Source organism: Stegodyphus dumicola, chromosome 8, assembly GCF_044657685.1.
Source record: "Stegodyphus dumicola isolate Sdum_Otavi_A_Nest chromosome 8, ASM4465768v1".
NCBI classification, from domain to species: Eukaryota; Metazoa; Arthropoda; class Arachnida; order Araneae; family Eresidae; genus Stegodyphus; species Stegodyphus dumicola.
Window position 1 is genome coordinate 12,662,903 of NC_140775.1, and position 14,996 is coordinate 12,677,898.

The following is a 14,996-nucleotide window of genomic DNA, read 5'->3' on the forward strand; positions in this document are numbered from 1 at the left end:
TAAAGCCATGTGTTTAATGTATTAGAAATAGTTTGTTTTCTTATCCTTAATGTGTGCTCTCAGAAATGCTTCGTGGACTATACTCCTTTTTACTGAATAAAATAACTTTCAGTTAGCATGTTGAAGAAAATATAAGAACGATATCTTTAAATTTTAATTATCTTGAATATGTGAAAAAACTGTATTAACATCAAGTGTCATACACTACAAGTTTAAAAAATGTATTTGAGCTTGAGTGGATGAATAAAAATTGCTTTATTAACGATTGAAAATTTGAACAAGGTAACGGGAGAGTGTGAGCTAATAGTAGGAATTTAAAAAAGCACATGGTATAATATTTAATATAAAAACTGCACAGCTAGAAAAGAAACTTTTTACTATTCGACACGCTTTAAAAATAATTAAAAAATTAGAATTTGCAAATTTTTAAAATTGTCTTTACAGGATTTAAAAGAAATCAAACAGTTATAAACTACGTATCGATCGCAAACTGCCAAAATCATTTTTCGCAGAAATAACTTCTGAGAGAGCAACAAAACCCAAAGAGAAATGGCATGAGATACATGGGACACAGAAGAACACATGAGACAATATCTAATATAAAATAAAAAAAAACTTCATTCTTTGAATTCCTTTTTATATGGTAATGAAAATAAAATATAAAATTTTGAACATGCAGTATACAAACCCATTTTTATGTAAGCTAAAAGACACCCCAGAACATAAAATTCGAAATTAACAAAAAGATAAAAGATAAAGGATTAAAAATTTAAGAACTTTAAATAAGTAAGCACAATAATTTACACATTTTCTAAAAGTAATTCAACATAAATTCACAAACATGTAGATTAAAAAATGTTTTCTCTCATTGTGCAACTGTAATTCTGGGCACTTTCAGTGAAAAGTGCGTATTTCATTTTGCAGTACAAGAAGAACAATGCTGTTACTAGTGTTTCACCGGTTACCAATTAACTTCTTTACAACAGCTACCTTTTGATTTAACAATTAAATATCAAAATATCAGACACCAATGGGCATCATAAGAGCACAGTTTATATATACATATGCCAGACGAATATAATGGCTCCAAATTTGAATGCTTTTCAAAATGTGTTGGCTGTCTTTTTAGCTGAAAGGATATTTACCTTTAACGTAAGAAAAAAATTATTTGAATCTCTACTCAGAAACGCTTTTTCCTGACATTTTATTACTGCATCTTAAAATAATTATTCGTACCACCCAATTGGGATAGTGGGTAACGACGTTCAATGCCGTACCGATAGGCGCGGGTTTGAATCCCGGAGAAGGCATACATATTTGTAAATGTATAGTGTCTGTGCACCATAGGGGCACTGTAAATATTCGGCGAGCTGAAAGTCTTCTTCAGAGGTTGGTGGTGGGGGAAGAGGGGTGGGAGACCTTCGGACCCATCCCCCCCCAGAGTTCTTTCCATTAAAATTGGGAGCGGAACTGAGAAAAGTCGTACTGTCACCTGTGTGCTCAAAGGTCTTGCCAACGACAGGCACAGTCTTGAACTCCTAGCCACGATGGCTTTTTCTGATGTAATTATCAGACAAGTGAGACAATTCACAACAACAACATAATTATTCATAATTGAATCATAACGGATCAACGATTATTAAATTACAATAAAAGAATAGTTAGCACAAATACGTGATCGTGAAGAAAAGGCAACTATAAAAAAAGAGCATGAGCAAAAAAGAGACTTTTTACAAATTTGCCTAAAAAAGGTGTATAATTTTGAGCCAAAAAAAATTGCATAAAAGTATTTTATGCTTGAAATTGTAAACTTCAAATTTTTTAAATAATTAAGTTTCTTAGATTAAATTTAGACTTGATTGTTCTCATGATTGCTCAATTTAGTAATTTAGAAATTTTAAACGAAAGCGGAATAATTCGTTATATGCATTGACTTTCATCTCTGTTTATTTCAAGTTATAATAATTTTCTCAGTGTCAGGATCTTTATGATTGGTACATTAACTTTAGTAAGTAATAACTAGATGAACATAGAAAACAAGACGAAAGAAAAGAATTTTGGGAACAAAGAGTCAATAAAACTTCCGTGACCAACACAAGGTAAAAAGCACTGTTCCTTGTTACTAAAATCAAGAGAAATTGATGCAAGGATTCATAAAGTATATAAATTTTTAAGATTGGTTCTTAATCATGAGTTCTCTATGGAAAATTGAATTGACAGAGCTCATAAACACCTTTCTGTTTAAAAGACTTTAACAAGGCATCATCAGTCTGTCTTCATCAATTGGCAAAATTAAAGTAATATTAAAATGCAACCAGGAACACGTACAAACTTAAAAGAAATAAATTATATTGGAGAAAAAATGAAAATTATAAATGTTTGTTTACGCACTCAAGTATCTTTGGCTGGGAAATTTACAACAACAATTCAATTAAATAATCTCGAAATAAATCATATTTCGGCAAAAAAGAATCACTGTAACAAAATAGAAACAAAATGCACCGAGCACTGATAGAATATGATAATTTTAGATGTTGTCCAAAACGTCACATCTTAAAATGCTATTAACATACTAATTAAACAAAATTTCAGGATTGTAATTTAACTTACTTGTTTGTAATATTTATAGATACTTTGAATCTTAACTGCGAAATACGTTTTCTCTTTTACATCGAAACAGTATTTCACGAAGATAAGTTAACTTTTTCATTATTTTCTATGCTTACAAGGCGAAAGATTAAATTTTTATTGATATGAACCAGAGCATTCAGAATTCAGCAAAGTACTGCAGTCTTAATTCAACATATTGGTAGAAGTTCAGCTTAAAAATATTGTTCTTAAGATTTCTATGACTGCTTCACTTTTCTATCAACATCGGGTACAGCTTTTTCTGTAGGAATATTCTTAACAATGACATTTTCCAAAATTTTAAACCAAAAGTTATCTTTGGGGATTTTTTTCCATTCATCGGTCGATAACACTTCCGCAACATGGGCAGCAAAAAATTCTAATGCAGCCTTATGCCACTCGTCATCGTTATACATATGCGATAACTGGAGGACGCTGCAGACATTTTGGACTGTAGTATTCGATTTTAAAAAGAACAAACATTTTTGCTTCAGGGCAACGACATCATACTTATCAGCGGCTGCGTACAGTTTCATAGCTGTTTCTTCCAGTGGCTTCTCTAAATTTCCAGAATACATAAACAAAAGCATTTCATCCATAACTTCGGGGTCTACATCGGATATTGTAAAGATGCTACTTTTCCACTTTTTCCTTTTGGCTTCAAAAATTCTAAAAAATACAGAAGATCGTGCGCATAGAATAAATTTATGAGCGGGAAATATTCTCGAACCGACTGCTATGTCGATATCTGATACCTTTCCGCCTTTATAAAGATTTCGAAGATCAGCCCTGAAATGGTTTATTATAGGGGATACAAAAGCATGTTCGATTTCCTCAACATGAGTAGAATATTTCCAATCGGCAAACTTAAATTCGCATTTAAGTAGTAGCACATCTTCCAGTTCTTCAGAATCCATTCCCCCTGGAAACTCAGCACATACCCAATTTTCAAACGACTTGAACATGTGTTCGCCTTCAGCAAGATATGTTTTAGAGAACTTATCCAAGGATATTTTAGTTCTAACGAAAACAGGTTTCATTGAAAATAAACAATTTTTGCGACAAAGGGAGATCTTGAACAGTTTACCAGTCTTTGCATCCATACGAATGTTAAAAATTAAACTCCACTCACTCGTACCATGAGCAGCGAATACATGACTTTGCAGCTCTGTATGAACAGGCAAACGGGAAAGTTTTCCTATTGGCCACTCAAATGATATTTTCTTTACATTAATATGGGTTCGCGCTGTCATTGCCACAATAGGTAAAGAACTCAGACTAGAAATTTCACATTTTACCGCAGCAGCGTAAATATCTAAAGACTCATGTTTGTTGAAATCCATTTCTCCAGTGTAAATATACTTGATGATAGTTTCCAGCATATTTGGCTCGACATCCAAATGTATCTCAGAATTTTTGGCTTCGAGTTTTTTTGCCATTTCAGGCCATCTCGCCCATAAAATAGCTTTGTGCACACTGAAAGATTTACCTCCAGCACGTAACACAACGTCCGTGAACAATCCATTTGTGTAAGGAAAAAGAGGGAGTAACTCTTGTTCGTTACATTCAAACACTGATTTCAAAGTACACTTTATGATTAAGATGTCATTAATCAGGGATCCTAAAAGGAAATTCTCTTCAGTACAGCTATGCACATAAAAGACCTTATTATCTAGAAAAACTGCAATAAAATGCTCCGAACTAAAAATGATGTCTCCGTTGCAGTCTAGTAACTGATATCTATATTCTATATTACATTTATCGGAATTGTCAGTTCTATAGACAGCAACACATATGTAGTTTCCATCCTCCTTGCATTTAAGATACAATCCTATGTACCATTTCTTGCCGGGTAATGAGTTCAAGGCAAATTCCGGAGAGGGGAAGCACTCTTCCTTCGATAAATGACACATACTGAAGTTTTGTATAATCCATGTTAATGTGAATCCATCATTTCTGTTTACCTCCATTACATACAGCGTATTTGCCTTTTAGCATCTACATGTTACAATTGAATCCAGAGGTTCAGATAAGTGCCCAACTGAACTTTATCACTTTGCGAGATAAAAGGAACTTCTTCCCCACGTGACAGCCACAATTGACCGCAATTGTATTCTCAAACTCTTTGTTATCGCCTGAGTGCTGCATTTTTTTCTATTGCTAAATCACAAACATAAATACCTGAAACGAAACCACAGATAGGTTTACTTTAATCTAGCATCAGTTGAAAAACGCGATTAGATTTTAGACTAATCTGTAGAAAGAATTAATAACTTTAATGTTAGAATGAGAAGTGAAAATGAATTTGTGATGTCGTAATAACCGGAGACGGTAAATGGCACAAAGAAACGAATATTTTGAGTATCAGAATGTGAGTTTTGTAACAGTCTGACAGCAGCAGTATTATCTATTTGAATTACTGGAGTTTCAGGTAATTCAATGTAACATCTGCAGGGTTAATATTTTTTTTTACATAACTAGTTATGATTTGCATTTTTACTGTCACTTTTCCTTTCCGTTTTCTTACTAGAATGCAAATAAGTTACAGACGTTTTAAGTTGACTTTTTTGGATTGTTAAACAGAGTGTGTTTCGGCTTCTCGTGGCTCAGATTTCGCTATCATTGATAAGATTGTTATTTTTTCGGCTTCGCGTTACTGCTGTCACCCTATACGGTATTTCTCTTGCCTTCTTAGCATGCCTTCGTAGTGTGGTGGTCTGCACACTGGGCGCGTATTCCAGAGTTCCGTGGTTCGATTCCCGGCGAGGGCGTTGCTCATTTTTCATCACTCCTGCTTCCAAAATAACTAATGTCTCTACAGTGGCACCCGAACTAAGAAAGGGTGGTGGATGATGATTCTCCGCACCCAGGATTTGGCGACTGGGTCCCCTAAAAACCCCAGTCGCCCTTTAAAAGGGGTAGTATATAAGGTATTTCTCTCGTCTTCTTGGCATGCTTCGTGGTGGTCTGTATGCAGGGCGCGTATTCCAGAGGTCCGTGTTTCGATTCCCGGCGAGGGCGTTGCTCAGTTTTCATCTCTTCTTCTTCCAAAATACCTAATGTCTCTACAAACCTTTATATTGTTACCCCAGTGAGAAGTTTTGAACCAACATCGCGATGAAATGTGTAGTCTTTGACTACTACACTTAGCTTTCATTCTGGAAATTTACTCTTACTTTAATTTTCATCGCCACAAGTGGTGACTTGATCCTGTGATCACGAGTATCATGTAGTTTATGCTACCAAAGAAACCCAAACTCCATACATCAGTCACTAATTACTCCTTTAATTGAATGACTTTCCTAGAATACTAACTGCGATAATTTCTACTTCCGTTGTTAAAGTTACAATAACTGGCTGCGTTTGACTTATCCAACGCTCATGTACTGGAAAAAAAAAAAAAAATCGGTAAAACTAGTAAAAAAATCTTATGTGAACGCCACATGACTTTCTTGTACGGCCTATTAAATTATAGATATTTTTTACAGCATTTCATTTAAACTTACTTCCTTGAATTTCATTAGAGATAGATTTCTCATTCAATTAGTTCAGTTCTCAGTTCAAGGCAAAGCAGAAATACATAAAAACTGAAAACATCTTTGTTAAAGATTGTAAATAAAAAAATTTACAATTAAATTTAGAATTCCTACACAAAAACAAGCAATTCGGCCAGCGGGCGGTAAGACAGATTTTTCGGTGCACAAAACTGAATGTTTAGTATTGGTCTCATTCGGCATAAAAGGCACTGAAATTGATGCACAAACTGAGTGAACTACTACTCTGCTAAGAGTTTCAAATGTAAATGTAACTGAGTGAACTACTACTCTGCTAAGAGTTTCAAATGTAAATGTAAGTGAGTGAACTACTACTCTACCAAGAGTTTCGAATGTAAATGTAACTGAGTGAACTACTACTCTACTAAGAGTTTCAAATGTAAATGTAACTGAGTGAACTACTACTCTGCTAAGAGTTTCAAATGCAAATATAACTGAATGAACTACTACTCTGCTAAGAGTTTCAAATGGCGGCCTCGTTAGGCTTAGTACCACTTAAATAACTTTTAAACTCTTGATAATTCTACAACTATTGTATGCATATTAACTAAACGTATAGAAACCTTAACCAAAACACAAAAACAACATAATTCAATCATTTTTAAAGCAGAAAATGCACAGTTTAACAACATATAAGAATAAAAAACTGAGCTCACAAAGTCAAGTAACAGAGTGGGCTCTATATATTTATGTATGTTCGGTGCGGCCACTTGCTACCGAAAAGGAAGATGCACAACTACATATTACAACTGTCCCATATACAAAGTTTCAACATCCTGAGGCTACTAGTTGTTCAGTTACACTAGATACATACATACGTACAGACGCCAAAAAAAGAAACGCTTATGAATCAATTCTAAATCCATCGTACAGTCCGTTTTGGAAGAAATATTTTTCCCAAACGGATTGAAATTCTTTATTCTATAAGTATATACCGATGTCAGATGTTGCTTTTTCGTACAACAGTACATACAATAGTACAACATATAATAATGTAACAAGAATATATTTTTCTTTTGCAAAGTTCCAAAGGTTATTTGTTGTAATATTACAGCAACTAATTAGTGAATTGCCAAAATGAGTAAACGAGTAAACTGATGCATTTTTAGTTTTTTTTTTTTTTTTTTTCCCTAGAAAAGAAATCTCACTCTGTCCTTTTGATAAATTTGCTGATTATATTATTACATAATCATGACTAATTTACTTTAGTTGAGAGAGAAATGTGTTTTATATTGTGTATATGAAAAGAGTGCGTATGATAAACCGCACGAGAAGTCTTAATCGATTCGGATCGAATTCTTTCTAACATTTGAATAGTTTTAAAATTACATTTTACTAAAATTTATTTACATTTCTATTTTATACAAATTAGATGGATATCTTGTGAAATATTCAGTCTGCGGTTTCTGCAGAAAAAAATATGTTTCCAGAAGGAATAGTGTACGACAAAATGTATGAAAGCTTGATTTGGTTTATTTAATTTTTGCAAAGCACGCTACTGCTGACGGACTAAGATAAGGGATGCCTTCTTGGAGGATTTAAGGAAAACTGCTTCGTATACATGTTACACATGACGAAGACCACTAAAATGCCCATGCAGCCATCCGCTTAGCCGGGATTCGAACAACAGGCCGAACTACCAGCGTTCGGTGACTTTAACGCTCGGCTGCTGATGCGCGAAAGCATGCCGGAGCACCAGCGAATGGAATCATCGCCCCTTGCCCAGATAAATAAACTGCACTAACTTGATTAATAAACTGCACTCCATGGCGAATCCTTGTTTTTCATTCTTTTATATCAGTTTTGCTCCGAGTTCAATCGACTTAAAAGTTGTAACTAAACATAAACGCATAGATCATACACCAGATCATTGTAGAAACTAAATTATTAGTACAATCGACTGTCGGAAACCAGGTGTAATGCATAAAACGACACCCACAGTTAAGTCGAACCCAGAGATAATTAAAAATCAGTTAAAAAATACAGTAAAGGAAACAATTTGCAATAAAATCAACAGAAAAGTTTTTTTTTAACAATTTGCAAATTAACTGCTTGTATGTGTATTTTAAAATTTTTAATTTTTTCTCTGATTAACCAACTCAAATCCATATATATTCAAAGAAACTAAAACCACGTATTATCATAATAAACATTTGCTACTTTGAATCCACATATTTGCTACATAGCTTTTAGTTACATAGGCGTTTCGAAATTATTTTACAAATAGTCTTCAAATGGAAACTCATTTACGAATTATTAAAACTCAACAAACTTCAAATAATTCATTACTTTTATTAGCTCACTAGAAAAAGAAAGTTATACCAAGTAAAATTAAAGCGATATGCTTAAAATATTAAAATTTTTTCCTGCTTTCGTTATTCTCGATATGTGTTTTTAGAAATACTTTTTGGGCTATAATCCAGTTCAATATGTGAGATTATGTTCGGTAAAAATCCTGAATAAAATACAAGTAAGATATTTTGTAAATTTTAAATATTCGCATCCTTCAATATTTCCTTAATTTTAGAAACATCAATATAGGGTTTTAAAAACTTTTTCAAATAATATAAAGAAATAGCGTACGCGCAGTTTCGATTTAAAAAAAAAAAAAAAATGGTCGAAATTTACGGGCGCACGTTATGCGCCGAGTATGAAAATGATAGATTTAAAAATAAGGAATGATCTTAAAGAATTAGATTTCTATATGTATCTAAATGCCGTTTATTTAAAAAAAATGACATACCTTATGAACTTAAACATTTTCATTATCGGATAACATGAAAAGTTCTTCATCTTCGTCTTCCGTTAAATCTTCAAGCACATAATCGAATTCTGTTTCATCTTCATTATCATTGTTACTCTGATCCGTAATTAAGTAAACATTATCATCCGATCCGTCTTTCAATCAACAACTTTAAAATTGTTGATAATTCTAAAATTATTGCACACAGATTTACTAAAGGCATAAAAAACCTTAACCAGAAGATAAGAACAACATAATTCGATCATTTTTAAAGCAAAAATGTACAATTTACAAACATATAAAAGTAAAGAAACTGAGATCACTGAGCCGGGTAACAGAGTGGATATATATATAAATATATTTTATCAAGCAAAGCAGTAATAACAATTTTTGAAAAACCAATTTTGGTCAAGAAAACATCTTGCGCAATATGCTGCAAAATAAGTAAAAAATAAAAATTATAGAAAGCTCGCCTAAAAGTTACCAAGAGCTGCTCCAAAAGGTTAAAGACGTTTTCAAAAATTAATACACATGAAAAGCAAATCATTAGACATGTAAAACATAAATACAATAAAATTAAAATTAAATAACAGAAAAAGTTAAAAAGTAAAAAGTAAGCGGAAAATGGTAAATTAGCCCAATTCGACATCCAAACAGGCTTTTCAAGGGAAATTTCATTTATTTGAACGTTGAATCAAGCTAACCCCATTACGCGTTTCGCCGAAACAGACAATTGAAACTTTTTCGCTAAAAAATTTTTTGACAAAGTGTCTTGGAAATTTTAATAGTCTCAATTCTCTGTTCCAATTTCCCGACGCGTCCGCTCAGAAAGACACATTAAGGTGTTAAAATATGTTAATCAAAATCAAACTTTCTAAATCTAGTCTAAAATTAAAATCAAAACGAAAATAAATAGCGATGAGCTATTAGTCCTAAAAATACAAATACATTCGGGCTGGGCCTGCAAGCTTAAAGATTAACAATTTAATTTTTAAAAATTGTAGATTTTATAAAGCTGTAAGAAAACCTGTAGTTAATAATCAATATAAAATAAAATTGAGAAAAGAACAACTCAGTGGGTCTTGCTAAGACCAAGAAAAAGTTGTAACAAAAGAAACAAAAAACTGACCTTTGGCGATGTAAAGCTGTCCCTCTGCAAACATGCAGAAAAATGGCTGCTAACTTCAAGCGTCTTATTTTTGGATGACGTAGGTAGGGGGGAGCGAAGAGTTGTGGGCGTTTAGCCAATGCGAAGTGATTTTCGTTATCTGTAACTCGTCTCCTATTATCGGAGGGGCCGGAAACCTCGGGAACCGTGTGAAGAGCTCAAAAAATGGCGCTTGGTTTGGAGAAGGATGGAAAAATTTTTTTCGAAGTGAAAATGGCAAATCAGCTAAAACTATAAAAACTTGGCCATTAAAGCATGAGAAAAAGGAAAAAACAGTAATTTGTTAAAAAAGTCGTAATTCTTCAAGCTAGCGGGCGATCAAGCTTCTATGAAAAATGAAAAAAGCCCGATTTGTTAATAAAAGCAGAAAAATTGGCCACTAAAGAAATTTAAATTTAAAAATATGTACATAATAGTATTTAAGATTAAAGTGCCAAAATTTTTTGGAGGAAAACGTTTGGCGCGGCTGATTGCAACCAAAATACGAGGTGCACATCTACATGGTATAGTAGTCCTATATGTAAAATTTAAACGTTCTGAGGCTACTCGTTTTTGAGTTATGCGAGATACGTACGTACATACGTTCGTACAGACGCCACGAAAAATTCTCTTCAGAATTCATTTTAAAGCAGTTTTATAACTTTTTTTGAGGAAAAGATATTTTTATTCTCTCTTTACATACAGATATCACTCAAAAACATCGTTAAATTTCATTCGATAGCGGTCAAAAGGGATATTTTCGTTGAAATATGCTGCCTGAAACTTTTCGCGATTACAATACTTCCTTTTTACTTCGTACAAGGAAGTAAAAACGCTAATTTTGGTCTCTGTGACTTTTAGCTAACAGTTAAAAATTCATCTTAAAATTATATTTGATAAGTCATTGTCTTCATTTTCATATTTACGCAGAATTCTCATCACTATTTTCAGTTATTTAAATGTTTCGTATGAATTAGTTTTACCTCTCTAATGTGATCATTTGAGATAAAATAATCAGATACTTATTATAATCTTAAATTTCGAATAATATTTTATTCTTTTTATTTTGGGATGCTACTGTGTAAATAATAACACATTTTGAGCATTCTAAATGTATACAAAGGGTAGTGTTTAGGGAGGCCGATTATCTTTTAGAATTTCAATGCAGAACATATTAAACCTTTTAGAATTACACATTTAGCACATGTAGTAATAAACAATTTTTTATTGAATGCAGTTCTGAAAGGACAGCAAAACCAAATAAGAAATTACAAAGCACATAACACAATATGTACCATTAAAACTAAGGAGCTAGTAAAAGGTATTATTTTTTGTTCGAAATTCGTTTAAATCTGGAAACACGGTACTTACGCATTATCGCAATCACATTATTAGAAGTCGCAATCACATTATTAGAAGTTACCAAATTTTAAGGGAAATCGCCAAACTCTGGCAACCATCCGCATAGCTGTTCTTTAGGTAATCATATCCACTGTAATCCGAATATTCACGAAACCCTCTTTTTATCCTGTAAAAAATCGCCAAACTGTGCCATAGTGTTTGCAGTAATACGTAAGTACCGAAAAAACTCTTGAAAGCTGCAAATTTTCAAAATTTCATATAATCTAAAAGAAACCTAACAACCATATAAACTCTCTATGCATCATAAACTTCTAAAATCATCTTTGGCAGAAATAAACTCTGAAAGAGGAACAAAACTGAAAGAGAATGGTTAAAAACACATGAGATGACAACTAATCTGAAAAACTACAGAAAATAAAAATGATTTATTTTAAAATATTCATTTAATATGATAATAAAAATAATACATAAAACTTTCAATCTGTGAATGTTCAAAATTATTTTTATATAAACTAACATGCATCACATAGCCGCATAAATTATCCATAGAACACAAACTTAGAAATTAGTTTAATTTAATTGATAAAATCTTAAGAACGTTAAATAAATGAGTTCGTAATCACATAATTTACATATTTCCTAAAAGTAATCTAAACACAAACTCAGAAACATGCAAATTAAAAAACATTTCTCTCACTGTACAGTTTTAATTATTCTAACACTTTCAATGAGAAATTGTTACACTTAGGATCCTACAAGAAGAATGATGTTGTTATGAGTGTTACACCGGTTACCAATGAACTTCTCAAAACAGTTACCTTTTGATTTGGCCACACAAAATTAAACACTAACGGGTATAAAAAAAAAATTACAGTTATAGATTAAAAAATTACAATGAAAAATAAATATAACTTTTACAATTATCCAAATATAAATAATATCAATATATAAATATTTACAATAAAAATAAATATAAATGATACAGTTAACAAAAATAAATATAAATTTTACAATAAAAAAATTACAATGGCTCAGAATTATACATAATACTTTAAACTAGACATAATGGTTCCAAACTTGCATGCTCGAAAACATGCTAGCTATGTCAGCTGCTCAACGGACATTTAGCTTTAAGCTGGAATTAATTTTATTTTTATCTCAAAAAGGAATCTCATGGCGTTTTGTTGCTGCTTCGTAATATAAATATTCGTAATTCGATGATAACTAATCGATGATTGTTAAATTACAGTAAAAAACAATAAAATAATTAACACAAATACATGGCAGATCTATAACCAAGAAGCAAAAGCAGCTATCAGTCTAGGAGAATAAGAAGAAAAGAGGGTTTGGACAAATTTTCTGTAAAAATACATAGATAATTGTACTCAAATTAAATTTGCATAAAGTTGTTTTAAGTTTGAAACGGTAAATTGTGGATTCGTGAACGATAGTCTAATAAACTCCTGTTTATTAGCCTGAATGGTAGAGACGAATTTGACTGGTTAGATTTATTTAATGATTTAGAAATTCTAAATGCAGATTAACTTGTTATTTTCACTGAATACTGCATAAGTTATATTAACTTTCTTATTTTATGACGGAAATAGTTTTAGTTATAAGGAATTTTCTCCCTCTTTCGTGGTGTAACGGTAGCACACTCGGCGAGTATTCGAGAAGTCCAGGTTCAAGTCCCGGTGAGGGGCATTGCATATTTTTTAGATCTTCTGCTTCAAAAAATCCTAGTGATTCTACAGTGGCACCCGAACTAAAAGGTGATGGATGATGATTCTTCACTACCAGGATTTGGCGATTGGGGTCTCTTAATACCCAGTCGCTCTTCAAAACCGGGGTATGTAAGCATTTTCCCCTCCTTTCTGCATGCCTTGGTGGTGTAACGCCAGCATACTCGGCGCGTATTCGAGAGGTCCAGGTTCGAGTCCCGGGGATTGCTGATTTTTCATGTACTCCTTCCTGCTTTAAAAATAACCTAATGTCTCTACATAGTTTTCATCTCTGTTTATATTAATAAACAGAGATGAAAATTATTTCTGTTTATATTCCTAACACTGGGACGTTCTATTGGACAATTGAGTAGTTAAAAGATAACTACTGTGAGATATTGTAAAACTGCATGATAATTTGAGAAAATTTAATCATATTTGTTGTGATAATAATAAATTTTTGTTCATTTTTCATCGGATTTGTGCATTCATTTCGTAACGAACCCGTACGCACGCAACAATACTATAAGCAAAGACAGAACACGAAATGCATTTCATAATTACAAGTTTAGCCCAGAATTTTGATGTTCTGCAGAACCACACATTCTAATATACTTTTCAGATATTAATGAAACAGAATTGCAGAATCGTGATTTAACTTACTTGTTTTGCAATAGTTACATATTGTTTGAAACTTGACTATGGAATATGTCATTCATATTATTCATGAAGCAAAAGTTTAAGAAGGTAAGTTAATGTTTTCGTTGTTTTCTATACTTACTAAGCAAAATATTAAATTTTCGATGAATTAAAATATCATTTTAATTTTCATTCCTAATTCCGCACAGAAAATTCAGCAACGCACTACAGCACTAATTCGACAAATTTAAAGAAGTACAGTTTAAGTATAATATTGTTATGGTTTTTATGACTGCTCCACATTACTATCAGTATAAGGTAAAGATGCATTTACAGCACTGTTATGGACAACCGCATTTTCCAGAATTTTGAACCAGAATTCAGCTTTGGGCATATCTTTCCATTCATCGGTTGATAATACTTCCACAACATGGGCAGCAAAGAAATTTAATGCCGCCTTATGCCAACCATCATGGGAATACGTATGGGACAACTGGAGGATTTTGCAGACATTTTTGATTGTAATGTTCGATTTTCAAAAGAACCAATATTTTTTCTTGAGAGCAACAACATCATACTTAACAGCTGCTTCGTACAGTTTCATGGATGTTTCTTCCAATAGTTTCTCTAAATTTCCAGAATACATAAACAAAAGCATTTCATCTATAACATCAGGGTTCATACCCGAAATTTGAAAGACGGTACTTTTCGATTTTTTTATCTGTTTTCTTCGTCTAATTTTTTTTTTTTTCTTTTTTTTTTTTTTTTTTTTTTTTTTTCATTTCAGTTTCAAATATTCCAGAAAATACAGAAGATCGCGCACACAGAATAAATTTATGAACCGGAAATGTTTTCTATCCGACTACTATGTCAATATCCGATATCTTTCCGCTTTTATAAAGACTTTGAAAGTCGGCATTGAAATGGTGTATAACAGAGCGTACGAAAGCATGCTCGATTTCCTCAACATCAGCGGAATATTTCCAATCAGCACACTTCAATTCGCATTTAAGGTGTAGTATATCTTCCAGATCTCTAGAATTCTTTCCTCTGGAAAAGTTAGCACATTCCCATTCTTCAAGCATTTTGAATGTATGGTCACTTTTAGAACAGCCAATTTTAAAGATATTTTGCTCCTAACAAAAGTCAGTTTCATTTTAACTGGACAACTTTTGCGACAAATGGAGACACTGAGCAAGTTT

At 32.5% G+C, this 14,996-nt stretch overlaps 1 protein-coding gene across 1 annotated transcript; it reads right to left on the reverse strand.

Annotated features, from left to right (window-relative positions):
- Nucleotides 1–231: 231 nt before the first annotated feature.
- Nucleotides 232–4,674, reverse strand: LOC118184981 (speckle-type POZ protein-like). The gene has a single exon (XM_035354744.2). It carries the CDS (start codon nt 4,596–4,598, stop codon nt 2,847–2,849), a length of 1,752 nt encoding a protein of 583 aa, XP_035210635.2. The 5' UTR covers nt 4,599–4,674; the 3' UTR covers nt 232–2,846.
- Nucleotides 4,675–14,996: the final 10,322 nt, after the last annotated feature.

Bases quoted from the DNA above. Each gene is read 5' to 3' on its own strand.
- LOC118184981 (XM_035354744.2), bottom strand. From the start codon at position 4,598: ATGGAGGTAAACAGAAATGATGGATTCACATTAACATGGATTATACAA.